General features: G+C 44.4%; 1 protein-coding gene across 1 annotated transcript in view; it reads right to left on the bottom strand.

Annotated features, from left to right (window-relative positions):
- The window catches only part of MAPKBP1 (mitogen-activated protein kinase binding protein 1), a 51,901-nt gene extending 27,395 nt beyond the window's left edge, over positions 1–24,506 (bottom strand). Inside the window, exons 1-3 of the mRNA XM_060147955.1 lie at positions 24,399–24,506; positions 23,628–23,850; positions 292–383 (exon numbers count right to left, since the gene is read on the bottom strand). Of these exons, the coding sequence (XP_060003938.1) occupies positions 292–383; positions 23,628–23,744 (209 nt within the window). The 5' untranslated portion in view covers positions 23,745–23,850; positions 24,399–24,506. The remainder of the gene's footprint in view (positions 1–291; positions 384–23,627; positions 23,851–24,398) is intronic.
- Positions 24,507–26,572: the final 2,066 nt, after the last annotated feature.

Genomic DNA, 26,572 nt, shown 5'->3' with positions numbered 1-26,572 from the left:
TAAAAGGTAGATATTAAAGATATTGAAGATGGTGTTGGGAGCTGCGTGAATACAAAGTGTGAATCTATATGCGTGGGTGGGTGTGGGTGGTCAAAAAGCAGGACGGGATGGCAACACAGACAACAGTCAACAAAGAGCCTTTATGTGGCCCCTTACGTCATTTATAAAAATGGCACCAAAACATTAACCTGGATGTATCTCCCAGACGATACCAGAAAACCCCTGCCCACTCCAACTGGTTTAGCATAGCTATAAACTTCCATGCAATAAGACCACTTCCAAGACACTTACCCAGCTGGGTAGGCAACTAAACCCGATCGGGGATCACAGGCAAGTCCTCTGCCTCCAGACACTGTTATTCCAAGCACCTTCTCCAAGGTCACCTGTTGGAGCAAGACAGAGAAGTGTTATGTTATGGATGGAGTGGGGCTGGGAAGGAGGAGTTGAAGGTAGCCGGGACCTTCTTCCACGCTGACTGTTTCCTGATGGCCCTGTCTTCTGACTTATCCAGGTCCTGATCTGGCCATAGGCCCCCTGATCACACGGGAAAAAGCCAGTACACATCGCCAGCTTTTAACAGTGATCAAACTGCTAGGTCCATGGAAAAGAAAATGAAATGGTTAAAACTCAGCTCATGGCCACAGAGGGACAAGAACTCTCCCAATCCAGGAAGGCTCCATTTACAAGATAAAGTCTTGGGTCCCCAGACTGGCCTCTTGGGTCTATGAGACTCAGGAGAGGTCACTGATCTTCGTACCTTGGCAGGCATGAAACAAAGGCCACTCTGATCTCCAAGAGCCAGAAGAATGTTAGGTAACAATTAGGTGACTCATAATATCCCTGATCTATGCATTCCATCACACTCTTCCCCTCCATCAGATGTCTGCCAGTTCAAACAGACTCGAAGCCTAGGAGGCAGAGACATGGCTTAATGCTGTGTTTTGCAAAGCACAGACGCTCAGAGTACTCTAATTATTATTATTAAGCCACAACTCCCACAGAGATGAAAGGGAAACATACGTAAAGTGCTCAGATTCTGAGAGGACATGGCCATGGGAGACATTCACCATCACTCTCTTCATCACTGTTGTTACCCCACACTGTCTGCAGGCCCTGGGACATACTGGACTAACCTCAAATTAGTTCCCTGATCTTTCTGCTAGATGATCCCATGTAAGATTCAGACTGCCCTGTAACCTCGTCACTCCCTCACCCACTGCTATAAAATGTCTTGCATGTCACTCCTGGTCCAGTCTCCTCTAGCACTGTCTGGACTCCCTGCACTGGCCCTCCTCAGGGATGTCCTCGGTCTTCGTTGGCTAAGACAGAGGGGCTTCTGAATGCAGGATGGCCATGTAAACAGGCTGGAGTGTACTCTGCTAAGAGAGTCTTGGGGGCCTTTCGAGGGCGATGTGAACCAGAAACACTTCAGGGGTGTTTGTATCAGTGGCACTGTGGTCTGCTCCCAGTCCAGGCCGGTATCTAGAGAGGGGAAGCCCATAGTCAATTACAGTAGTTTTAGGATCTCTCCTTCTCTCTTACTCTCCCAACTGGAGAATTCCAAGTGCTTCTAGAGGGCCTGTTTAAATTCCAATCTCCAAGGACCATTTTAGTTTGAATTAGGTTGGAAAGAAATGCCCTGAGGTGGCCAGAGACCAAAATAAGTCCCCTGGGATGTTGTAGTTAAAGCTATTACCCTGGAAGGTCCCCAAGAGTCTTCTGTGCTTCTTGGGGATGTGGACCAGGAATTCCAACATGTGTCTACTCACTGACAGAGGCAGTTTAGTTCCAGGGCACCACACCTACCCACAACCACCTGGCAAGCACCAAACTTGCCAGCTACCCTTGGGCCTTTCTGAGGCACTAAACCTAGTGGGGGATAAACTAACTTTAGCCTACTCTATACATTCTTGATATTCTGCCCTAACTTATGCCTCTTTCCATACTTTTTCTCAGCTTAATGACCCCCTCCCCCTTCTCCGCACCCACTCACCTTTCTGAAAGGGCTGAGCACTGCACACTAACTGGAGAGCACAAAATAACCCTGGGGAAGTCCGGGAGATACTCAGTTCAGGGCACCACACCCTATCCTGGCACAGTGCCTCTGGCTATCCCCGAGGGAGGGGTACTCAGGAACATTCCTGCTGCACCAACTGCCTACTGCAGAGAAGAGAGAAAGAGGAGCCTGAGGCCAGCATTACCCACATAGATGAGAAAGGTCACCAAAGCAAGCACTGGGCTAAAAGGCCAACTCAACTCCTATTCTCTTCAAGCTAATCTGATTTCAGGCAAGTCCTCTGGATTCATATTTGCATCAATCCCTCCCTTATGCTTTTCAGCTTTGGTCCCAAAGAATCAGACCAGTCTGTGGGTTCTCAGCTTGCCTTCTCTCTCTGACAGGAATTTGGGTAGGTGTTTTGTGGGTAGATGATCCAGTTCCACAGAGAATTAATTCTGGAACTAGCTTGGAGTTTTCAACAGCAATCTAAAGCAGGAAGGAGATGTGAGTTACTCAGACCCGAAAGACCAGTGTTTATCAAACGTTTTTGACCACGACCCATCGTAAGAGACACATTTTATATCTTGATCCAGTATAAACATACATGCTCATAAAACTGAAATAAAAGTTTCACAGAAAAATACTTACTCTCATTGCATGTGACAAACTCCAATTTCTATTATATTCTATTTCATTAAAAAAATAATTCTGGTCATGGCCCACTTTATTGACTTCATGACCTACAAGTGGACTGGCAGCTGCAGTTTGAGAAACCCTGCTAAGGACCATCTCTCCCCGCTGGGCATGGGATTCATCTCTGGTCCCTGGCATCTTTGTGTCTGTCACTTTCCTCCTAGGACTCTCCACAGTGGAGCAGACATCCGGGCTAGGAAACCCCACAGACAGGAGTTTGCCTGGGCTCAAAACTTGGATGATTTTCAAAGGATTTACGGTTTTTGGCTTCCTCTGGATTTCTGAGCAGCTATCCAAGGGGAAAAAAGGCAGTTTCCTTTGACTCTGTGGAGGGGGAAGAGCAGGGGAAAAACATTCAGGGGCATCAGCTGGGTTTTATTTTATGTTCTAACTCAAACCAGCTTCCTGTTTGCAGGGAGGTTTGGGGCTGAGCTCCACTTTCAAAGGATCTGAGAGTCCAGAACTCCTGCAAGGCCTCCAATGTCTAGGCTTGTCCTGCAAGGCTCCTGCACGATGGACTTTATAAACTGACTCTCTTTCATAACCCTCTCCATATTCTTTCCAAAAAGGTGGTACAGCTTCCATCTACCCTAAGAAATGGACACAAACCTGGACACCCCCTTGCAAACCCACCCTGGGCTAAAAGTGCCCAAGTTCAAGTAGTGGTGTGCTGCAGCTGGCTCATGCTGGCTCAGGACAGCTGACTGTGCACCTCTTTTCCCAGCTCCACATTCAATGAGAGCACATTGGTAGCTTGAAACCACCATGGTGGGAGCACTTACGCCATGAAATCAGACAACGCTACAAATCAGGGCCCCTCTTCCCCCTCAGAGAGCATGTAAACATTTACCAACGCACCGCTAAGCTCAAGCAACTTTTCTCTCTCCCTCGGACTATGGCTGTAACTCCCATGTGTTCCCTCTGCTTCAGGCCTTGCTTCCTATATAGTCTTTTCTTTTTCTCAACATGGCAGGCCACAGTGATTCTTTCAAGAAATATAGGAGATCATGTCATTATGCTGCTCAAAAGTCTCCAATGGCTCCCCATCCAGATTCTTCACCCCGGTTTAGAAGGCCCTAAGTCACCTGGCCTCTGGCTGCCTCTCTGACCTCGTCTCCTCCACTTCGCCCTCACTTACTCCACCTCAACCACCCTGGCGCCTGAAGCACCTCAAGTGGATTCTAGCTTCAGGTCCTCTGCATAGGCTTTTTATTCCTCCCACTAAAACTCCCTTGCCTCAACTACTCACACAGCTAATTCACTCAGGTCTTTGCTCAAAGGTCTTCTCCACAGAGAAGGCTTTCCAGACTGGCTTTACTGCTATCACTCTATACCCAACTTATCCTGCTTTATTTTTCTTCATTGTACTTAGAGTCAGAGAGTGACCCAACATTGAGTATATCTTTGTCCACATACTTACTGTCCATCTCCTCTACCAGAATATGAGCTTCTTGAGGGCAAGGCCTAAGTTGTTACCCCTCACTGATGCATCCCTAGCACTTTAAACAGTGCCTGGCACAAAATGGGCACTTGATAAATATTTGATGAATAAATGAATGCATGGCAGAGGCTTCAGGAACAGTGAAAGGACAGAGATGGGAAGCACAAGAAAACTGGGGTATTTCAAGCCAGTAAAGTTGCTCTCCACGAAGTATCTAAAACTGGTTGTGTGGGAATTCCCTGACGGCTCAGTGGTTAGGACTCTTAGGTCCAGAGGTTAGGCGTTTTCACTGCCGTGGCCCAGGTTCAATCCCTGGTCAGGGAACTAAGACCCCTCAAGCTATGTGGCCAAAAAAAAAAAATAATAAAATGAAATAAAACTGGTTGTGACAGAAAGACCATGTCCAGATGAGGACAAGCATAAAGGGAGGTTAATGGTACAGGGAACATTTTGTTTCTTAAGCTGACAGTGGGCACACAATGATTCACTCTATTATTCCACATGTCTTTACTGTATGTCTTAAATATTGCACAGTAAATGTTTAAAAGAGAGAAAAAATATGGTCCAGGATGTGGTGTGGGGCTCAGCACCTCATAAGCAACATCCTTCTATAGTTCACATCCCTGACTTCTCTTTTTCCTAAAGCCACTTCGTTGACACTCGTTGACCCAGCAATGTGAGGGGAAGGGGTACAGAGAGCTCAAGAATCTGTGTTTTTATTTGATTTACGTTTCTCACTTAAGAGCTTATAAGGCTGCACATGTTTATGATGCTCTGACACGCTGCTTCCAGCAGAAGTTTTCAAGGACCACTGCACACATCCCTTCTCCTGACTGCTAAGTGTGGCAGCAGGTGATGAGATAGGGCTCCCTCAGCCTGGGTCCCTGAGTAACTCTGATGAACAGAGCGCCCGCGCTGACCCACACTGCAACAAAAGTATGAGCAAGAAATAAACTATACGTTAAGTTATGGAGTTGTTGAGGTGATTTGTTACCACCGCATGACCTAGCCCAGCAATTTTCACACTTTTTGGTCTCTTACACTCTTTGGTTTCTTAACACTCTTAGAATTTATCAAGGACCTCAAAGAGCTTTCATTTATACAAGTTATATCTACCAATATTTACTATATTAGAAATTACAATGGAAATACTTAAATAAATTTAATTCATTCAAAACTAATAATAAACCCATTACATGTTAACACTTTTATTAAAAGTAACTCTAGTTTCCAAAACAAAACCAAAAATATTTAGTGAGAAGAGTGGCACTGTTTAACATTTTCGTAAATCTCTTTAATGTCTGGCTTAACAGAAAACGGCTGGATTCTCATAACTGCATCTGCATTCAATCTGTTGTGATATGTTATTCTAGGTGAAGATTAAAAAAAGTTGGCCTCATTTGGATATGTAATTGGAAAAGAGGGGATCGCAGAGATCACCTAAAAGGGTTTGGGGGACCCCAGGGATTTTGTGACTACACCTTGGCAACCAATAACCTAGCCCCTCCTGTATACTACAGCATCTCTCTTCATAAGGAAGCAAGCCCACTAGTATGAGAGTTCTGGCCTCAAGCATCATTTGAGGAAAATGAGGCAGGGAAGAGGCCCTATGAGAAAATAGCTGTCCTCAAAGTCAGGGATGGGGCCCCAAGTTCTGACAGGAACTTCAGTTCCAAATCCTCATGGCCCAAATGCCAATGAAATATAGTCCAAAAGACACACCAGTCCAGGTAAATGATTCTGGCTGGTGAGTTGGGACACAACTGCTACAGGCAGCTGGCAGCCTGATACATCCACAGTTCTAGGAACATCATGCACAATGAAAACTCAGAATTAAGACGAGGGTACCCACTTTGTACTCTGCAGTGATCTCCTCCACATCTGCAACACAGCCTAGAAGCAGGGAGAACACTCGAGTTGTGACCCAGCTTTTCCTTGGACAGGTGGAGAGTGTTGAGATGGGGGAAAGCCTACACCAACCTGAAAGAGAGTGTCATCTTTCCCCAGAAGCAAGGCTGCAGGAGGGCAGAATTACTACAGACACACTGCAAAGGAAGGCTTGAATACCCACCCCTCCCAACATGCACTAGGCAGGGCAGTACTGTATCCTCCTAAGAGAAAGAAGGAAAGCAAAATTATCCCTCACTGTAATGAGATAAAGGGATAACTTCATAATAGCCTATTCCCAAGAGAGAAGGAAAGACTAAAGCCAACTGTTTAAGAGCTCTTCTGGCTCTCATTAAAGTAGATGGAAAAAACAGGTGGCTCAGAGGCGACAGATGGGACTACTCGTTCATACTAGATAGAACAGTATTTTCCAACACGCGGATTGCAGCCTATTAATGGGATTTGAAATTGATTTAATGGGTTATGAATAACTAAAATAGAACAAAAAATAGATCTCATGGCATGTAGTAATAATGGTAAGTACTGAACGTGAAACTTTATTTCAGGGGTGTGTGTGTGTGTGTGTGTGTGTGTGTGTGTGTGTGTGTGTGTGTGTGTGTGCGCGCGCGCGCGCGCGCGCGCGCCCTGGGTCACAATGTAAAGTGTATTCCTTAATGTGACTTGTTCTCAAAAATGTTTGAAAGTCACTGGGATGCTATGGGGGTCCTCAAAATCCATTAGGGAAGATGAATGACATACTACAAAGTAATCCAGTATGTGATGAGGGTCATAAGAAAGATATAAAGTGCTCAAAAAGGAGAAAGAGAGATGATTTCTGAACAGGATAAGGAAAGGGAAACAATGAAGCTTTCCTGGAAGACTAGATGGAATGTGGCCTGGTCCTTGCAGTGAGGATAGGATTTTGACAGATGGAAATACAGAGAAAGGAATTCTCAGTAGAAGAAGTTGCATGAATGAGTTCGACAGAAGGAAACAACAGAGTAGGTGAGCAACAGTGAAAGCAAGGATCTTTTGTAGGAGACTTAGGTCAGGAGAGGTAGACTATAACCAGACCGGGAAGGGCCTTGATTGCCAAACTAAGTGGGGTCATCTGGAGGCTCTGGGAAGCTACTGAAGGGTTTCGAACCAGGGACACAATCAAAGCTATGTTTGGTGATGATGTACATAAGACCCATAGCACAGGCAGGGAGGCTATTACAGGAGGCTATTACAACAGGAGGCTATTACAACAGTTCAGGTGAGAGGTAATAAGGATCTAGACCAGCATGAAGATAGTGAGAGTAGAAAAGAAATAATGACAAAGAAAAAAGTGACAAAGCAAATAGAATTGGCAAGATGGGGCACCGTACAACTCTGGAGGAAAAAGACAGAAGACTCAAATTTTGAACTTCAGAGATAGGGAACAAGGAGGTGCTATGAAAAGAAATGCTGCCATGATCAGGAAGAGGACCTGGGTCTGGACAAAGGGGGGAAGGATGGGAACCGATGATGTCGGTTTTAGACATGTTGAATCTAAGTCGCTTCAGGAATATTTAGTAGGAACCATAGAACATTCAACTTAGCAACATACACATGGAATTGATGCTTGGGAGAGAGGTGAGGACTAGAAATAGATATTTAAGAATTATTCACGGGGGCTTCCCTGGTGGCGCAGTGGTTGACAGTCCGCCTGCCGATGCAGGGGACATGGGTTCGTGCCCCGGTCCGGGAAGATCCCACATGCCGCGGAGTGGCCGGGCCCATGAGCTATGGCCGCTGATCCTGTGCGTCCGGAGCCTGTGCTCCGCAATGGGAGAGGCCACAACAGTGAGAGGCCCACGTACTGCAAAAAAAAAACCATTAAAAAAAAAAAAAGAATTATTCACGGGGGCTTCCCTGGTGGCACAGTGGTTAAGAATCTGCCTGCCAATGCAGGGGACATGGGCTTCAGCCCTGGTTCGGGAAGATCCCACATGCCGTGGAGCAACTAAGCCAGGGTGCCACCACTACTGAGCCTGCACTCTAGAGCCCATGAGCCACAACTACTGAGCCCACGTGCCACGACTACTGAAGCCCACGTGCCTAGAGCCCGTGCTCTGCAACAAGAGAAGCCGCAGCAATGAGAAGCCCGTGCACCACAATGAAGAGCAGCGCCCCCCGCTCTCCGCAACTAGAGAAAAGCCCGAGTGCAGCAAATGAATACCCAACACAGCCAAAAATAAAATAAATAATAAAATAAATAAATTTTTAAAAATCTATGGAAAGAAAAAGAATTATTCACAGAACTTCCTTGGTGGTCCAGTGGTTAAGAGTCCATCTTCCAATGCAGGGGACATGGGTTCGATCTCTGGTTGGGGAACTAAGACCCCACATGCCATGGGGCAACTAAGCCTGCGCGCCGCAGCTACTGAGCCTGCGCACCACAACCTGAGAGCCTGCGTGCTGCAACTAGGGAGCCCGCGTGCCGCAACTACTGAGCCCACGCACTCTGAAGCCCGCGCGCCACAACTAGAGAGAAGCCTGCGCTCCACAATGAAAGATCCTGCGTGCCGCAACAAGACCTGATGCAGCCAAAACAATAATAATAATAAAAATAAATAAAACATTTTTTTAAAAAAAGAATTATTCACAAGGAGGTGAAAACCACCACTGAAAGTACAATGAGGCAGGAGAAGACAGAGGGAAGAGAGAGTGAGGCTGAGGACAGAAATGGGGCTGTAGCTATTTTTAGAGTATGGAGAAGATGAGGGCTCAGGCAGTTAGAAAGGGAGAAGGAGAACCAGGAAGCCTGTGAAGAGGAGAGTTCCCAGAAGGATGGGGTAGTCAATGTAAGTGCTAAAAAGAAGTGAAGAAGCAAGAAATGGACTCTCCAGAGTCCAAAGCCATCTGCAACATAGCACAGGGTCCCCAGCAGTCCCAACCCCCTAAACACATGATCTCAGGAACTCTAAGCAAGGCCTTCTAAACTCTTCTGGTACCTCTCTCTCCAGTCCCTAGATCTGACCAGCCCACAAGCTAAAGGAGAGACACCAGCCAATGAGAGATCCAGTGTGTGGAGCCAACACACACACAAGACAACAGCACTGCTAGAGAAGGGCTCCTTGTTGAGCCCACAGCATACACGATTCGAATCTGTTCTTGCTTTCTTGCGAGGGACTACTACAGGGAGTCTGCAGTGGCAAGAAAGCAGCTGCTCCCTCGAGAGAGAAAACTAAGGGGCCAGAGCCACAAAAGGCCAGGGTCATCTAGGATTTAGCTGACCTCAAACTGGTAAAGAAACCCCAGCAACTGGGAGGAAGCCGATCTCTGTTTTGGTTGCCATGTTTTGTTGCCACCAATTTCTTTCTTTCCCCTTCTCCCCTTCTCTACTTCTTAATCCCACTCAATACAAGTTATAAATACCTGAGTTATAAGTCATTCCAGCCAAACTATGGGTTTGCTATTTCTATAAACAAGCATGTCACAGACCTGTCCGAGGCAGAGCCCCCTCTGCCTTTCCCTCCCTTCCTGCAGGTTAAGAATAACTATGCCTGTCTCTTGCCCACACACTACACTCTAATCTCACAAAGCAGATCCTCCACCAGATTCTGAGAACTGCCACTTACGCAAAAGCCACAGAGGAAGCCAAGGCCAGGAGGCTTTGTGCAGAGACTTAGCCAGCTGGGCAGAGACCCAGTGACCAGCCCTGGGAGGGGGGAGGGGGAAGCGGGTATCATGCCCAAGCTCACTCACTCCTGCTCCTTCAGAGACCAAAGTGCCATCTGGTCAGAGGCAGGAAGAGACACAATGGCCACTCCAAAACTGTAGAACAGACCTTGCCTCTCTACTCTGCTCCTGGTTTCTGGGGCTGATTTGTGGTTCTACTTTCTATACCATGAAGTCTCTCAGAAACAAATAACTTCCAGTATGACAGAAAAACCAAGTTCCCTCACTAGAGATCAAGATTTGTTGGAGTTGAGCCAATTCTGCTGTGCTGAGATTAAAATAGCCTTAGCTTCTAAGGAAGGTGAGTCTGCCACTGCTTGGGAAGAGGTGACCTTAGAGATCCTTTAGCATAAGCCCCTGGAGACTAGAGAACAGAGGTTCCCAATTCCGGCTGATCAATAGAATTACTCAGAGGACTTAACAAGTTTTTTTCAGATAGCAGTCCCTACCCTATACCCATCCCCTGCCTCTGCAAGATTCTTGATCAACAGCTATGGAGCGGGCTTCAAGAATCTGCATATTAAAGCTCTCCTGGGCTTCCCTGGTGGCGCAGTGGTTGAAAGTCCGCCTGCCGATGCAGGGGACATGGGTTCGTGCCCCAGTCCAGGGCCCCGGGATCTCCCACATGCCGCAGAGCGGCTGGGCCCGTGAGCCATGGCTGCTGAGCCTGCGCGTCCGGAGCCTGTGCTCCGCAATGGGAGAGGCCACAACAGTGAGAGGCAAAAGCTCTCCAGGTGGTTCTAGTGATTAATCAGGTGGGGAACTATTCAATTAAAGCATTTTGCCTTTTTATTTCCAAATTTCAACCCCTCCTGGGACTAGGGAGAAAACAATGCTCTGAGTATTCTTACAAGAATACCCACACCCATGGGCTGCAAAAGGTCTTGGGCAGAGAGAGGATCTACAGCCATAATAGATACCATTTATTGAATGTGTACTCTGCGCCAAGAACTGTGCTAAATGCTTTGTAAGACCATCTCATTGAATACTCTTGACAACTTTATAAAGGACTAGTATTATTTCCATTTTAGTTATGAAGGAGTCAAGTAAGTAGTCAGTGGAAGAACCAGGATTCAAACCTAAGTTTGTCTGGTTCCAGAAACCATGGTGACCAAGGAGGGAGTTCAGGTTCTCCAAAACCACCAGAATGTTGCAGTTTCTGAAAGAGCACACAGGGAAGTCACCAAGCCATCATGGAGGCATCAGGGACAGGTCTGAGAACCAAGGTAGAAGGCAAAGGGCACAGGATGAAGTAGAGGGGCAACAGGGTTCTCTCCTCCTAGCGTTAATGTTTTTTAAAAAGTAGCAGGTCTTATCAGTAGCTTAAATGGGTCTAAAAATGCATTCTGACCTCTCATCACAGAGATGGTTGCAGAGAAAGAGTAACAGAGGGTCTTCCAATGTCAGAGTACCCCACCTGGTCAGAGCATGCTCACATCCAGCTGGCATTAGAACCTACAGTCAACACAGACAGCTGACACCCATTTCCAAGGCAACTAAAACTACAGTGTTAGAAGCAGGGGATTATGATTTCATGTGCAGATGGAGGAAGAGGTAAGGATGGCATCAGACCTCAAACCAGAAGGGAGCCAATGAGAGGCCTCTAGCCAAAGGACTCAATTATAATACAGCCAACAGCGAGCACCCAAGTCCAAACAGCAGCTTGAATAACACAGTGCCTGGTATAAAGCAGGTACTCCTACCCTCCCTTTCTCTTCCAGTTATCAGAAAGGCAAGGATAGGAGACATCTCAATTTAAGCAACCAGAATAAAGGAAAAAAAATTTTTTTCCTCTCTAAGGTCAGTCCTTGCTATACCAAGACCAGAACCACAAACAAAGCTTTATGACCTAAAAATCTGATCATCAAGAAAGGTCTAATTCTTCCTCATTCACCACCTCTACATGCCTGAGTTTTCTTAATCTCTTGGTTTCCAAACTTTGTAACCAGGGAGAATACTAACTGTTCCTTATCTGGACTAAGTGTGCAAAGTGAATGTGTGTTCTGGGAAAAGGGGAGTGGAGCAGACTCTCAGTGTTCCTGCAATCATGCCAACTTGTTCCATGAGACTCTCCTAGAAGAAGGAAGTTCTCTTCAATGTGTTATTCTCTATAAAATTCTCATTTCCTTTCCATTCCTAACGCCAACACCCTGGTTGAGGCCTTTGGCACCATATTCCTGGATACAGCAATGGCTTTCTAATCAAGCTCCTTACTGTAGACCCTGCCCTCCCCTCCCCAACCCATTAGAATAATCTTTCCATAGTACAGCTATGATCATGTCCCTCACCTGCTCAAAAACTTTCAATGGCTCCTTAATGCCAACTAAATAAATTATAAATGTCTTAGCCTAGCATCCATCTGTCAATGGGCCCTATCATTCTTCTAATTTTATTTCCTTCTACTCACCATATGAATGATGTGCTTTTGTCAATCTGGATTATTCATTATTCTGGAAAGGAGCTCTGGGGCTTTTGTTTATATTCTTCTGCCTGGAATGCCCTTCCCTTCCACCATCCCATACTGAAACCCTACCCCTTCCTTCAAGAACCAGCTCAAATATCACATCCCCTATGATTCTTTCTGTGATCAACCTGGCCAGAAGTGACTCCTCCCTCCTTGGAATTCTTACAGCAGCACTTAATTTTCATCATTCACACGGCATGTGTTACTTAGTACCTTGTACAGAAGTTCTTTAAGGATCTGTCTTATCTCTCCTGCTACTCTATAATCTCCTGTAAGGCAGAGGCTGTATCTCATACAACTCTATGCTTATAGCACAGCGCACAATGTTTAATGCAGTACATTTGTTGAATCCATTTTTAATACTTTAAAAATATTTGTGACTATTCTTTGGTGCATCTTACTTAGTAAATTCTTTAACCTCCTAGAGAATTCTCCATCTATCATAGCCAAACCTAGAAGCTGGAGCAGGAAGCAGGATTCTGATGCCTTTCCAGAAAGATTGGTGAAGGTCTGAATGGAATAATCCATGTGCCTTGCATGATTACAAACCAAACAGTTTTACCCCTGACTTTAGTAAATACATGCATGGCATGGCTCTTCATAAATCTGACTTAAATTATAATTAACGAGTAAGTCCAAAAAGATTGAGATAATTTTTGTTTAATAAAAGTAACAATACTATTATTTAAAAAGAGCTTTACCTGTCCTTTTTAATCAGAAATGAATGGAGCTATAAGTAGTTATTCTGGATGTTAGAATTATGAATGACCTGTTTTCTTCTTTATGTTTCTCTATATGGTGTAAAAAACTCTTTTCAGAAAGCACATGTACTTCAGAAAGTATAAAAAGACATTTTATTTACCAAAGCTAACCAAGGAAATATTTTTGAGTATCAGAAATGAATTATCTCGGGACTTCCCTGGTGGTCCAGTGGCTAAGACTCCACGCTCCCAATGCAGGGGGCCCAGGTTCGATCCCTGGTCGGGGAACTAGAATCCCACATGCATGCCGCAACTAAAGATTCCTCATGCCGCAACTAAAGAGCCCGCATGCAGCAACGAAGATCTCACGTGCCGCAACAAAGACCCGGCACAGCCTAAATAAATAAATATTTTTTTTAAAAAAGAAATGAATTATTTCAAATTCAAGAAGTTAATGATGAATTTGTGAGAAAATATTTTTATGTCCTATTATTACTAAAAAAACAAAGTTTATTATACCAGATATATTTTCCAACATTTGTACACAACTTCTTTAATAAAATGAGTATACAGATTTTTAAATTTAAACATTTTAGATTTAAATATGAAATACACATGTTTAAATTGGAGAGACTTTTATCTTTACTATTTTTTTTTCTACTTACAAAAATAACACACACTCATCGTAAAAAATTCCAACATTACAGAAATATAGAAATGTAGATAGTGAATGTCCACCATAATCTACTATCCCTCCCTGAGGTAACCAATTTTAACAACAGTTTGGTATTTATAGCCTCACAATTTTTTCTATGCATATACTAACATACATGTTTTAACAAAATATAAATAATCATTAACATAAAAACTGTTATACAGTTTGCTTTTTGTCACTTAATAGATCTTGTATACCCTCTCATATCAGTATATATAGATTGAACTCATTCTTTTCAACCAGTACAAGGTATTTCATTTATGGATGTACACCAATCTCCCATTGATGGTTACTTGGATTACTTCAAAGATTTCACTACTGTGAATAACGCTCCCCAACAACAGAAAAATTCAGTTATATACACTTTTGTGTGGTGTTAAGTGTTTGCATAGAATAAAATCCCAGAATTATAACTGTTAAATCAAAAGATATGAATATGTAAATTTTTCTTCTAATGGATATTACCAAGTTGTCCTCTAAAAAGGTTAGATCAATGTCTGCTTTCACTAACAGCAGAAGGGTATGAGTGCACTTGTTTCCCCACATCTTCATATATTTTCTTTAAGGAAAAATTATTTAAATAGAATTTCACTCTCATCCAAACATTAGAAACATAAAACAATGGGTCATAAAATTAATGCGTTTCACTCTGCCTTTAAATTCTTAGTCTGAAAGGAAGCTCTAAGACTAATTCACTTCCCAAATTATTTCCCAGTATAAATGAATTAGCCCCAAAAGAAGAAAAAAGTTATATTTATTTCTACAGAAGCTACTGCTGTTAAGAAGCATGCTTACTGGGCTTCCCTGGTGGCGCAGTGATTGAGAGTCCGCCTGCCGATGCAGGGGACACGGGTTCGTGCCCCGGTCCGGGAAGATCCCACATGCCACGGAGCGGCTGGGCCCATAAGCCATGGTCGCTGAGCCTGTGCTCCGCAACGGGAGAGGCCACAACAGTGAGAGGCCCGCGTACCGCAAACAAAACAAAACAAAACAAAAAAGCATGCTTACTACTCCAGTGATTTCCAATCAGACACAGTAAATTAGGACTCCCCCCACTCCTGGTTCACTAGCTTGCCTTTTTTAATTCCCCAAAATCATATCCATAGCCCTGAAATAAATTACACAGTAGTTAGTATCAAAAAGAATATTTGCTAAATCTTTCTTTTGGTCAGTAGTTAAAGTATAGTTGATACAAGTTAATATTGGCAAGAAAAAGGGGCTGAAGATAGGTCACAATAAAAAGCTGCACAGGGAGGATGATTCAGTGTTGGAACAGAAGAGGTTGAACCTGCAAAAAAAGGACTTCTCACAAATGGAAACTTGAAGGAATAAAATCTTGCCAGCAAATTAGAAGAAAATTCCTGGATATTCTAGAAATCTGTGGACCCTGATAATATTAGAAACCCCTTAATAGCTGTAAACTTATTTAGATCTTACAATGTGCTTTCACATTCATTAAATCTCATTGAATCCTCACAACAGCCCTGGGAGAAAGCCATCAGTATTCCAATTTTACAAATGAGAGAGAATCCAGTTCCCTCAGAAGTGAGGAAGCTGTCCCACCAGCCCCCACTACACACACACACACACACACACACACACACACACACACACACACACACGCACAGTCTCGGGGTGGGTCTGAATCTCAGTCTGCATTTTAACAGGACCACTGGCCTCTTGCCCCCACCCACTAATCTGTCTACACCTCAACTCAGAGAAGCCCTGTTCACCAGCCAACTATGAGGGAAAGTCTCTACCACAGCTGCTGTGGAGGCTTCCAAAGGGAGACCAAAGCAGCCTGGGGAAGGAAGGACAGCATAAGGAGAAAGGGCATGTTCAGAAAAGTCAGCAGCAGGTCATTAGGTCATACGAAAACCATCATGGTGTACGAAGATACTGTGCTTTCCCAAATAGAAGCTGACCAATAGTGTCAGGGTACCAGAGGCAAGCCTACAGCCTGCCCATTGCATGTTTAGTCCTGAAAAGCAGCTGCTTGCTTTTCTCTAGGCAGTAGCTGAGTGATGGCAAGAGTCAAGAGTTCTGAGCATGCTCCGAGCTCCTCCCCCATGATCACAAACTAGCTTGGGGCTGCCTCTCCTCAGGACTAACTGGGGCAGCTGCAGGAAAGCATGCATTAAGATCCCACGCTTTTGCTACCATAATGTTATCACTGTTGCCTATTTCAGGAAATAAATCAAAATAATACAAGTTTGAGATCAGGTGAGGCCAGGCACTTGCTCAAGGAACTTAGCAACCCCGGAGCCCACCCAGCCAAACAGAGTCAGGTGGGCAAATGACCTCATTTTCATGTTCCCTGAGCCCCAACTGTCATCATCCAGGTCAGCCCTGGCACAGGGTGTTTTAGATCCAGCTTCTTTCACAGAAAACAGGCATTTCAACTCAGTGACTCTCCACAGCTTCAAAGATAAGGTCAGTTGTGCGTAGGGACAGCCACAGAGGTAACAAAGAGGTGGAGAATGGGGATGAAGAAGGAGAGATTTGGGGTAGGTGGCACTAACAAGCAGTCAGGAGTGTGAGCTACACAATCAACCGCCAACTAAGAGCAGAACAGTTTAAAGCCTCATGATACCCACACACAAAAACAACCGAGGCATCTGTTGGTCTCCACTTCACTCCCCCACCTCACTCCAACTCCAAGAGAGAAGCAGTAACTGCTTGTGGCTTATGGTCATCTGGAACCACACAGCTGTGCCCTGTCAACTTGACATTCACGTACCCACAGAACCACGAGCTGTACAGTTCCTAACGGTACCATAGAATGAGAAGTTGGGATACAGTTCATGAAATCTGGAGTTGGGAGTGGGAAGAGGAGCAAGGATGCAAGGGACAAGGGTTACTGAATGATGGTTCTAAAATAACGTTCTAAGAAGTTCACTAAATTAACTTTTATGGGGAATATTGGGGGGAAGTATATTTTTTAAGGTACTGCCCTTTTCCAAGCTGATCACAGACGTGACTCTTGGCTATAGCAATACTGGGCATACTTCTGTGCTCAGTGTCATGTTTTGCACATGAAGACTCCCTGGGAGGAGTACAGGATAAAGATTAAGAGCAGGCTTTGGAGTTAAGATAGCCAAGATTTGAATCCCAGCTCAGTCATCTACTGGCTATATAACCACCTCTCTGAGCATCAGTTTCCTTATTTATGAAATGGGGATAGTAATAGTATTTATAGTAGGGTGGTGTGAAACTTAAATGAGATAATATACGTACATGCTTAAGCACAGTACACAGCAAAAAACTCAATAAATGTTAGTCATTATTACCACTACAAATATTATTTCTAGTATTATTATTGTAAGATAAAGACAGGAAGCACTGACAACAAAGGCTGGAAAGGGGTGGTTCCAATAAGCATACTACCTGGAAATGTTGAATAGCACAAATCTATAATGGATAGAGAAGAAGAAACTTGAAAAGGACAAATAGTCAAGATCAAGTCCTTGAGTATTTTAATTTTTAACAATAAAATCATCTTAATTACATAAGACAAAAATCTCATCTCACCTTAATGACACCATTAGCATCACATCCTTCAGAAACTTGGCAGTGTTCTATTTCTTGACTTGGGTGGTGGTTATGTGAGCAATCATTTTATAATTATTCACAATACAAGGTTATATTATTATATTTCATAAACTTTTCAATGTCCGTTATATTTCACAATTTTTTTAAGTTTCGTTTTTAAGTGCAAGCACCTTTAATGGGTCAGCTGAACTCACGGGGAAACGACCAGAAGCACCACTAAAGGAACAAAGAAAGCAAAGACAGAGGAGAGGTATGACGGGAAGTCAGAAACTTAGTGAGCTCAGCACAAGTGAGAAGCTATGTTCAAACCCAGAAGAACCTGAGGAATTTCTTCTCAGGATTCCTCCAAAAGAGAATGTGACAAAGTGGGGAAAAAAACAAAATAAAACAGCCACGTGGTCTCACAGTGTTGTTCCAAGATCTCCCACTACATTTAAATCTCAACTATGAATGAAGGGGCAGGGAAGGGAAAGTATCTTTAGCTCCATTCCAGGTTTAGGGGGGGAAATAAAGTGTATAAATTTTAAAATCTAACCTAAAAAGACACTGTTTTATAGACTAGGGAAACAACACATAGAGCATTACAAACATTCTCTGTGATAAAATGAGAGAGGGTGGAATTCACTCCCTAGAAGTCTAAGAGGAGATATCCATAATATGAACTCATTCTTCTGTAAGCATCCTTCAAAACCAGAGGAAAATGCTGTGGCCAATTAAGAAGCACTGTGAACTTGCTGATACAACAGTTACGAGGAAGGAAACCAAGATTTGGAAAATCTGAACAACCAAAAATACCAACCCTAAAGATCTACACTGCCCAATCTGTCTGCCACACTCACTTTATTTCTTGCCCTCCTCCTACCCCCCATTTTTTAAAAAGAGGTAACAGAAGTTAAAGTAAAATCCACAATGTGGATTTGATTCAGTAAACTTCTAAACAGATGGGCAGCTCTCACTCCACACCTCTACTGAGAACTGATGTGAAAGAAAGCTGACAGAAACCTGGCCCTGTCCTGCATTAAACAACAGAGCCCAGAGGAGAGGCTTAGCTTGTAGCAGTGGGAATGTGATTCATAATGTAACAAATCCTACTGAAAACACTGTAGCTTTTTTTCCTACCAACAGGGCAGTCTGGACATGAAGTAAAAACCAACAGATACTCTATGAACAACAGTGGGACAGACCATGTTCCCAGAGAAGCTTAGTTTGAATAAACATAGTCCCAAATTTCAAGCCCTAGACTGTTTTCCAAACAAAGAGGCAGTGATAACAGCCACAAGTCCAACTTGAGACTCAGGGGGTTGACAGAGAGGTTATAGAGGTCAGGCTGAAGCCTCATTTCTATGAATGTTTTTTCATTAGTCAAGAAATGAAAACATACAGATAACAAACAGAAGAGAGAAGTGAAGTCAGAGAAATACCAATGGCCCCAAAGACAGTCAAAATACTAGCAAGAAAGAAGACAGTGACTCAAACAGATCCAAAAGGGGAAACTTGCCCTAAATTACAAGCTGAGAGAGGGAAAAGAAACTTGGAAAGCAGCAGTACTGTTAGACTCTGAAATAAGTGAGGCCAAATGGATGAGGGCAGGCTTTGCAAGACAACTTAAAGCCTGAAGAGGCTGAGCTATTTTAGACAGCAAAGCAAGAGGTGTTGGGCTGCAGAGAGAAGAATCCGCTCTCTCCAGTGAGACTTACTTTGAAGGCTGAGGGCAGCTGCAGGCACCGGAAGGAAAAGGAAATGGAGATCAAAGGAACAAGACCAGAACACCTCACACTTTTCCCTGTACACCATCTGTTCTGAGGAGCTCAAGACACTTCACAAGCCTTAACTGAAGACTATATCATAGACAGAAAACTCAACAAGAACTTGCCCAAGTTCACTCACAAAGACAGGTAAGGGGCAGGGCTGCTGGCCACAGAGGCCTCTACTCTTGGTCATCTATTCTAAGTGGGGAGCCCAGAGAGTATGTATTATACACTAAAAACTCTTGGTTGCTATGAGTCCCAAGGGCAGTGGGTAGTGGAATGGTGACAAAAAAACTGGCTAGGACTCAGGGATATTATCATAAAGTTTTCCTATTTCTGCCCCCAAGGGAAATTCCTGCTGATCTAAGTAAGGCAATGACCAGCTCCTTACATCTTACCCTACAACAGGGCACTTCTCTCAGATCTATCCCTGATACAGCAGTTTAACAGAGCAATCAGTCCAGAAGATACAATGGAGATTAAACAAACTACTCAAGGAGAAGAGTATACTTACTGGGCTAGCTTTATATATTCTCAAGAAGCCTCAATGAGGACTTGGGTATGAAGCCAACAGATTTCAGGGTGGGCTGAAACCAGCAGTGGGCTTCTGGTGGAACTTAATATATACACAACTAACAAACTCTACCCCCAGAGGTTCCGATTCCATATAGATAGGATGGGGCCCAGGAATGCGTATTTTTTAAAAAGTTGCACAGGTATTCTGATGGCTTACTGCCCTCCTGACCTCTCCCCCAAGTTGAGCGCCATCAAGCTAGAACCAGCCAGTGATCCATAAATGCTTTGAAAAAAGGATTTCCCTGGTGGCACAGTGGTTAAGAATCCGCCTGCCAATGCAGGGCACACAGGTTCGAGAAGATCCCACATGCGGCAGAGCAAATAAGCCCACGCGCCACGACTACTGAGCCTGCGCTCTAAAGCCCGCGAGCCACAACTACTGAAGCCTGCACGCCTAGAGCCCGTGCTCCACAACACGAGAAGCCACCGCGATGAGAAGCCCATGCACCGAAGAGTAGCCCCAGCTCGCCACAGCTAGAGAAAGCCCGCGTGCAGCAACGAAGACCCAACGCAGCCAAAAATAAATAAGTAAATAAATAAATTTATATTTTAAAAAAATGAATATGCCTCCTCACTGCCAAATAGGCATAATAAAGAGTCTCAATACTAATACCTGGGCTCAAACACTAATCCAAAGCTGAAATTAGATTACTGCCACTTTTTTCTTCTCTATGAAACTCACCTACACGAATTCTTCTTACAGCCACATACTAAAAGGCTCAAAGCACTACCATACAATCAGGCCGGAGAAACACTGGGGGAAGAAATGGTGGGGGGGGAGGATATGAATTAGACTTATATTCATAAAAACTGAGAACTAGAAGAAAGTTGCAGTCACCTTGTCCATCGTTTCCAAAGGGATAATATATAACTCGGATTGTATTAATGGCTATTAATAAGGAAGAAGATTTCAAAACCTCCCTCACTCATTTTTTCAAAACCTAACAACCCTCCAGCACAGGCAATCCTTTTGTATCCCTAATTTAAATCTTGCCTGCTTGGCTTCAGTCCATTTCTGTCCTTTGTTAAAATGAAAAACAACCCAGCTCCTTCCACATAAAAATCTTTCAGAAACTTAAGAAAAGAGGGGGAGGGTTAGCTATCAAGAGCACACACATTTGCTTCTTAAAGAAAACACAGTTCAACTGAGATGAGAGAAAGAACTGACAATTGCATAGGATTTGAAGTTGAAGAGTGTTTACAACTGATAACTTTGAGTTACACTTCATCAAGACTCAGCAGATCTGGCATAAAACCTCAAATTACTCTTTTCCAATTCTATTACACTGCAGAGACTTCCTTCCCTCCCTTAGAGAAAGTTTAATACAAACCTCAGCTCTCATCTACTCTCTCTAATAACTTAAATCCCCATCTCTACTGACTCTCACTTTGGCTTTTAACCATATTTTAACCATATTTTTAACTAGGTCTCTCCTGAATTAAAAAGCCTTTAATGAGCACTACTTTCCTTTCTCGCTAATGCCCTTCACACCTAAATAGGCTACATCTCTATTTCTTTTTTTCACATTTTATTCTTCCTAATTTTGATTTCTCTTCTAAAGAGGTCACAAACTCCTCCTGATCATTTTTGCTATTCTTATGGAATTTCAAGTTTATCCTCACTATATTTGACATCTTTAAATTGTTCTCATTCATTCATTCATTTAGTATTTAGTGCATTCTTTACACTGTACTACACAGTGTGATGTAAAGGAAATAAAGAACATGGCTCTGACCTTAGCAAATGAAGACATACATAAAAGAACAATTAGAGATTGGTTCCAAGGTAGTAGGGCTAGTCAGAGAAGGCCCTGTGGCTCCAGTAAATATAGAGTTGGATCTAAAAATAAGTGGAGAATTTGGTGAAAAGCCTACTTTAGACAGCAGGAACAGTTATGATTCAAAGCAGCAGGCCATATGAGGTTAAGAGCTGCAGAAAGGCCCTCTGTCGCTTCCTTCTTTGTCCCCATCCCACACAAAAGGCATATGTCTTTTGGTCTTCAAATTTTGTTTCAGAGTTATTTATCCATGAAGCACAAACTCTCTGACTGTTACCACAGCTACCACATATTAGAGCAACTCACAAAGCCTTGTACACCAGGTCTTAATGTTGGTTACCACAAGGCAGGCTTTTAGAATCATCTCAGGTAGAGTCTTCAGTAAGGAGTGTGGGGAGTCAGGCATCTGCAAGGTCCGAGGCACACAAAGGCAGCTACTACTTTGGGTGCTAAAGATATGCACCAGCACTCTTGCTCTGTCAGACTGTTCAAGAGTCATTCAACTTTAGCTGAGTATTTCCTTCATTCACAGCTCTAGGACAAACAAAGCCATTTAAAGCAGTCTGAAGCACAGAATTCCTATTTGAAGCAGGGATATTTCATGGTGATGCCAAGGATTCCTTTTTTCACTGTTTTCCTTGAGAGCTTCTCCTCTTCTCTTGCCTCAGGACTCATAGTTCGAGCATCCCTTCCTCTGTGAAGTTTTTTCTAATCCCCCTAAGCTGATTTAGTTTCCCTCCCCTGTGCTGCCATTAACACCTTTATACATACTTCTAGGACAGCATTTACCACACCATGTTGTAATTATTTGTTTACATGTCTGACAGCCACAAGCTCTTTGATGGCAAGGATATGGTGTTTTATTCATTGCTGATTCTACACATAATAGGCACACAATAAACGTTTGTAGAATGCATTAATGATGAACGACATGGTAAATTTTAAAGAATGGTAACCGTACCATCCGGTTACAATAAGCATTAATACTGAAGACTAAACTCCCATCATACATTTCTATTACCTATACCATTCTTGTTCAGAAAAAGAGACCAAAGAGACACGAAGATGGCTCTAATGGTGCTGGTCATTGCCAAGTTACCAGCCAAGAATATGAGAGCTTACAGTACTAAGAATGATCCAACACAACAAATGAGTGAATGGAGCCAAATCTAAGACAGTGTCTATGTTTCAGGCTCATTCTCCTGCCTCTGGAGACTATGAACAATGATTAATAAGAGCACTCGGAAAAGTCACTATCTCCACAGCCATGGAACCTTGAGCCCAATTTTGATTCCTGTTGAATGAAATATACAGCAAAGGTGTTCACCTTCTGACCAAATCCAAGTAAGGTTTTGCTAAGGGACAGGGATCTGAGTTAAGTCCTCCCAGAACTCCGCCATGCTGTACATTAGCATTCTAAATCATTCCTCATTGGGTTTACTCATCTCTGAAGAGATACAGGCAAGGCAACAAAATGCTGCTGTCTCAAATGTCTCTCCCTGTAGCAATCCTGCACTACACAAGGCTACTGTGTTTACAGGCTGCTTATAAGACACAAAAGCCTAATCTGATCCTGTGGCAACAAGGCCCCAGGTTCCCTCAGGAATTAAATAAATTAGTCTACTTTTGTATTCCCAAACTTGCGGGGCTCTACAAAGTTCAAGAAAGCATAAACATCTACACCCAGACATGGGAGGGGACGGAAAGGGACTTGGTCTCTGAGGAACTTCTGCAGCAGGGTGAGATATAGTGAATGAGATAAGCAATGTTCAAGGGCAAACCAGAATTGCTTGGCTGGCAGATATTTGGCCCCTTGCATGTTACCATTCCTAAAAAGCCAAGAAACTCCAGTTAAATTAATTCAGGTCTCTTGAATAGATAAGTAAATTTGTGTTGACACCAGGGAAGAGCATTTACCTAGCCGATTCCTCCGACTAGGTGTTTTAGCATATTTCTTTCTGCTACCACTGTCTTACATAACCCCAGCTGTGACACTAACACTTGCGGCTACATTAGTGGCAGCTTAGCCCTTCACAGGATATGTGGTCCCCCTACCCTCTTCCAAGAAGGAAAACTGAGTCACAGCATATCAACTGGCTTCCCCAAGCACAGACTTAGTTTGTAGTGAGGCCACAACTGAACCCGGGTTGCCTTCCTCATGTTCTTCCCTTTTCATAGATGAATCTCAGCATGCTCATCCCTGCTTGCTCATTGCTTTCTTGAGGGGCAGAGATGGGCACACTTGGTCCTTCAGAGCCAAAGTGAGCTTCTAGTTCTCCTCCTTCCCAAGAAAGAGTAAGGTAAAAGATGTACATGGCGCAGAGGAGGGTAGGGGAGGAAAGGGGTGCCTCCCAATACTAGGACTCACCTTGGAGCTGAGGTCCTCTCGCCGGTTTCCTGCCTTACTCCTGCGTAATTTGATGGATGGGGATCGCAGAAGGTTCTTGATCCGGCTGGTAATGGTTGACCCTTCCACAGCCATCATGATGAGGAGCCCCCCGGGACACTTCCTGGCTCAATCTTAGGACTTGTCTCAACAGCGGCACTGCTTTCCCACTCCACAGGGCCTTCCAGTATGCCCTCTCACTGACCTGAGATGGCAGAAGACACCTTACCTTCCGCCTAGCCGTGTCTGCAGCTCTTATCTTTAGGTACTGCCCTCTCCCTTCGCCTGATCCCCACCTTCAAGCCCAGTGCTGTTTCTTACAACGCCTGAAGGACAGACTCTTGTAAACGGGGGCTAAGAAGCCTGAGCTGCGAAGAAACGCCTGGGCCACACCTGCCAGAGGCGTTCAACTGAAAGGATGGGATGGGCCCTAGAAGGGCTAGTGGCCGGTCTGATTCCCGTTAATTCCCAACTGTTCTCATGGCATCTGCAGTGTCCAAAGAAGGAGGCCGCCGAGGCCACCGAGGAGTCCCACGGGATCCTTCAGCACCTGCGCTGGCGGCCGCAGGGACACTCAGCGTGGCGGGGCTCGCTGTGGCCCTGCAACCCGTTCTGCCACGGGAGCCTCCCTCCCCCACCCACGACCCTCCCGAGCTCGCTCTCGGCCAGCCGCAGGAGCCCTAAACCTTTCACTTTCCGCTCCCTCAGAAGCCCCTGCTACTCGCCAGCGCCCCCACTCGGGGCCAGCCTCACCAGCCCCGGGCCGCGCGGGCCGCCCGGCTCGCAGCTCCCTCAGGCATCGCGCTCAGCGATTTCAGCTCCGCGGCGGCAGCGGCAGCAACAGCTATGGTGGCACGAGCGGCTCAAAACGCGAACTACCGCCTGGGCTCAGCTACGAGCTGGGTAGGAGGAGCAGAGGCTAGGGGGAGCGGTCTCTACGCGGGGGGGCGTTCCCAGAGTGGACGAGTACTGCTTATAGGGGCGGAGCCAATGAAAGGGTCTAGGAAGTAGAGGGCAAGGGACTTGAGAACCACGGATTCCGCACAATGCAGTCGCGAGTATGGTTGCTAGAGGAAGGTCGGCAGAACACGGCTTCAGAACTGAGAAAACCAAGCCTTTTATGGTATTATCAGGCCCGGTCCCCCAGATAAGTGCACTTTCCAGAGCCCCAACAAAACGGTAACCACGCCCCCAGGGTGCTACGGTTGGCATTTGATAGACCCGAGGGACCAGAGCTGAAGCTAACTCCAAGTTCAGAATTACAAGACTTGGGTACAGCCATAAGGTCTGTTCCCAAGCGCTGGGATTTAAAACGGATATAATAGATTCTGCTCGCCGCCTGTCCGGCGCGTTGACCTACGTGGAAATGACTCTCCTGAGTAACTCTTTCGATCGCCGAGAAGTATATTGAACTAGGCAACCTGATTGGCCGTGATGGAAGAAAGGGGAGGGAGCTTAGGCAGGAAGGGAGGCGGGGTGTCAGGTCAACGTGCCTATGGATCTGTTTCATGGATTCCTTAGCCTCCAATGTTCCATTGTGTTCTCATCCAGAGTTAACCAGGACTTTGTTGCTCCAGATATTTTCCATGTTCCTGTCAAAATTTACTCATGAAACCTTTTCCGTAGTACAGTTACTTTGGCGAGATCAATGCCAAGCTTGCTGTCACTGGATTCCGTGGTATAGTTTTTCTAGCTCATGGGCGGGATGTGGGGGATGGCAGAGCGTGCACAGAAATACCTTTACATATTATTTCATAAGTGTTTCAGTCTAAGATTATTTTCTAGGAGCCTTTCTGCCTCATTGCTATTTAGAGAAATTACCTTACAAAAAGGTTAACCTATGCCAAAACACTTGGGCTCCAGAGAAATAGTACACTGATACATCTCTCATCTGACCCACACAGATCCTTGGAACCCCTGGGGGAGATGACCTGTTAGCAACAGGGAAGGACTCCTAAACCCATTGCTGTGAGTGGGTCTTGTACAGCCAAGTGGCAAAACAGGTATATTCTTGTGTGTATTGTAGCAGGTATTAAAAATGAGAACTGTAAAGCTAACAAGTCGACACAAAGATCAGCGAAGTCACCTCCTGGGAAGACCAACTGGTAATAGCTACAGTAAGAAATAGGGGGTTGGTTCCTTCAACTCCTTGCTAGTCTGTGATTTTACCTCCATTGGGTGTGAGGTGGGGGGGGAGGGGGGGAGAAGGAACCAATATAACACTGTTAATAAAGGGTGCCACCTGGTGTCCTTACTTGTGTGCTGCATTCCCTAGCAACTGCCATCTCCACCCACTAGAGTCGTCCCTAATTCTCTCCAGATAATTTTTGTGTCCACTAGTAGCTTTCTCACTTAGATAACCACTCATGGCCAGGAAATGGGTTTACAGAATGTCATTGGTCATATCCTGTACAAAGCTACCTTGGTTTATCCTCTTAGAGAAAATGTTCCCCAAATTACTCCCATCTGAAGCTGAAATTGCAGAGATAATACAAGCTCCTGTTTTCATTGTCAAAGATGATCTAGGTGATAAGCAACTGAGAACAGTGTCATTAAGAGATTTCTTAAGCCTAGAATCTGGATACTTCCAGTATAGGATCAAAATCACGTATTTTTAATTCTTCACAATTTAGTCCAACCTTCACCATCTAGGATACATAGCATGTAGCCTTTTAAGTGCCAATATGGGAATACACTGTTAAGATGAGAAAATAATAATCCCAGGTCCAATGTGAACAGGATTATTCCCTTTTATCCAAATTAAATAATTGCTACCCCACCCTCCAAAATGCAGCTGACCCTTACATACATATTTCACTGTTCGTGTGCTATTTCACTTTTTATTCTGCTTGTCTATGTCCTCAATATGTATACATGGTTGTCAGATTCTAAAATTCTAGATGTCTAGGAAAGGCGTATACCATTGT

Source organism: Lagenorhynchus albirostris, chromosome 1, assembly GCF_949774975.1.
Source record: "Lagenorhynchus albirostris chromosome 1, mLagAlb1.1, whole genome shotgun sequence".
Lineage (NCBI taxonomy): Eukaryota > Metazoa > Chordata > Mammalia > Artiodactyla > Delphinidae > Lagenorhynchus > Lagenorhynchus albirostris.
The sequence above is the reverse complement of the archived record's forward strand: the minus strand, read 5'-3'. Positions and strand labels throughout refer to the sequence as shown.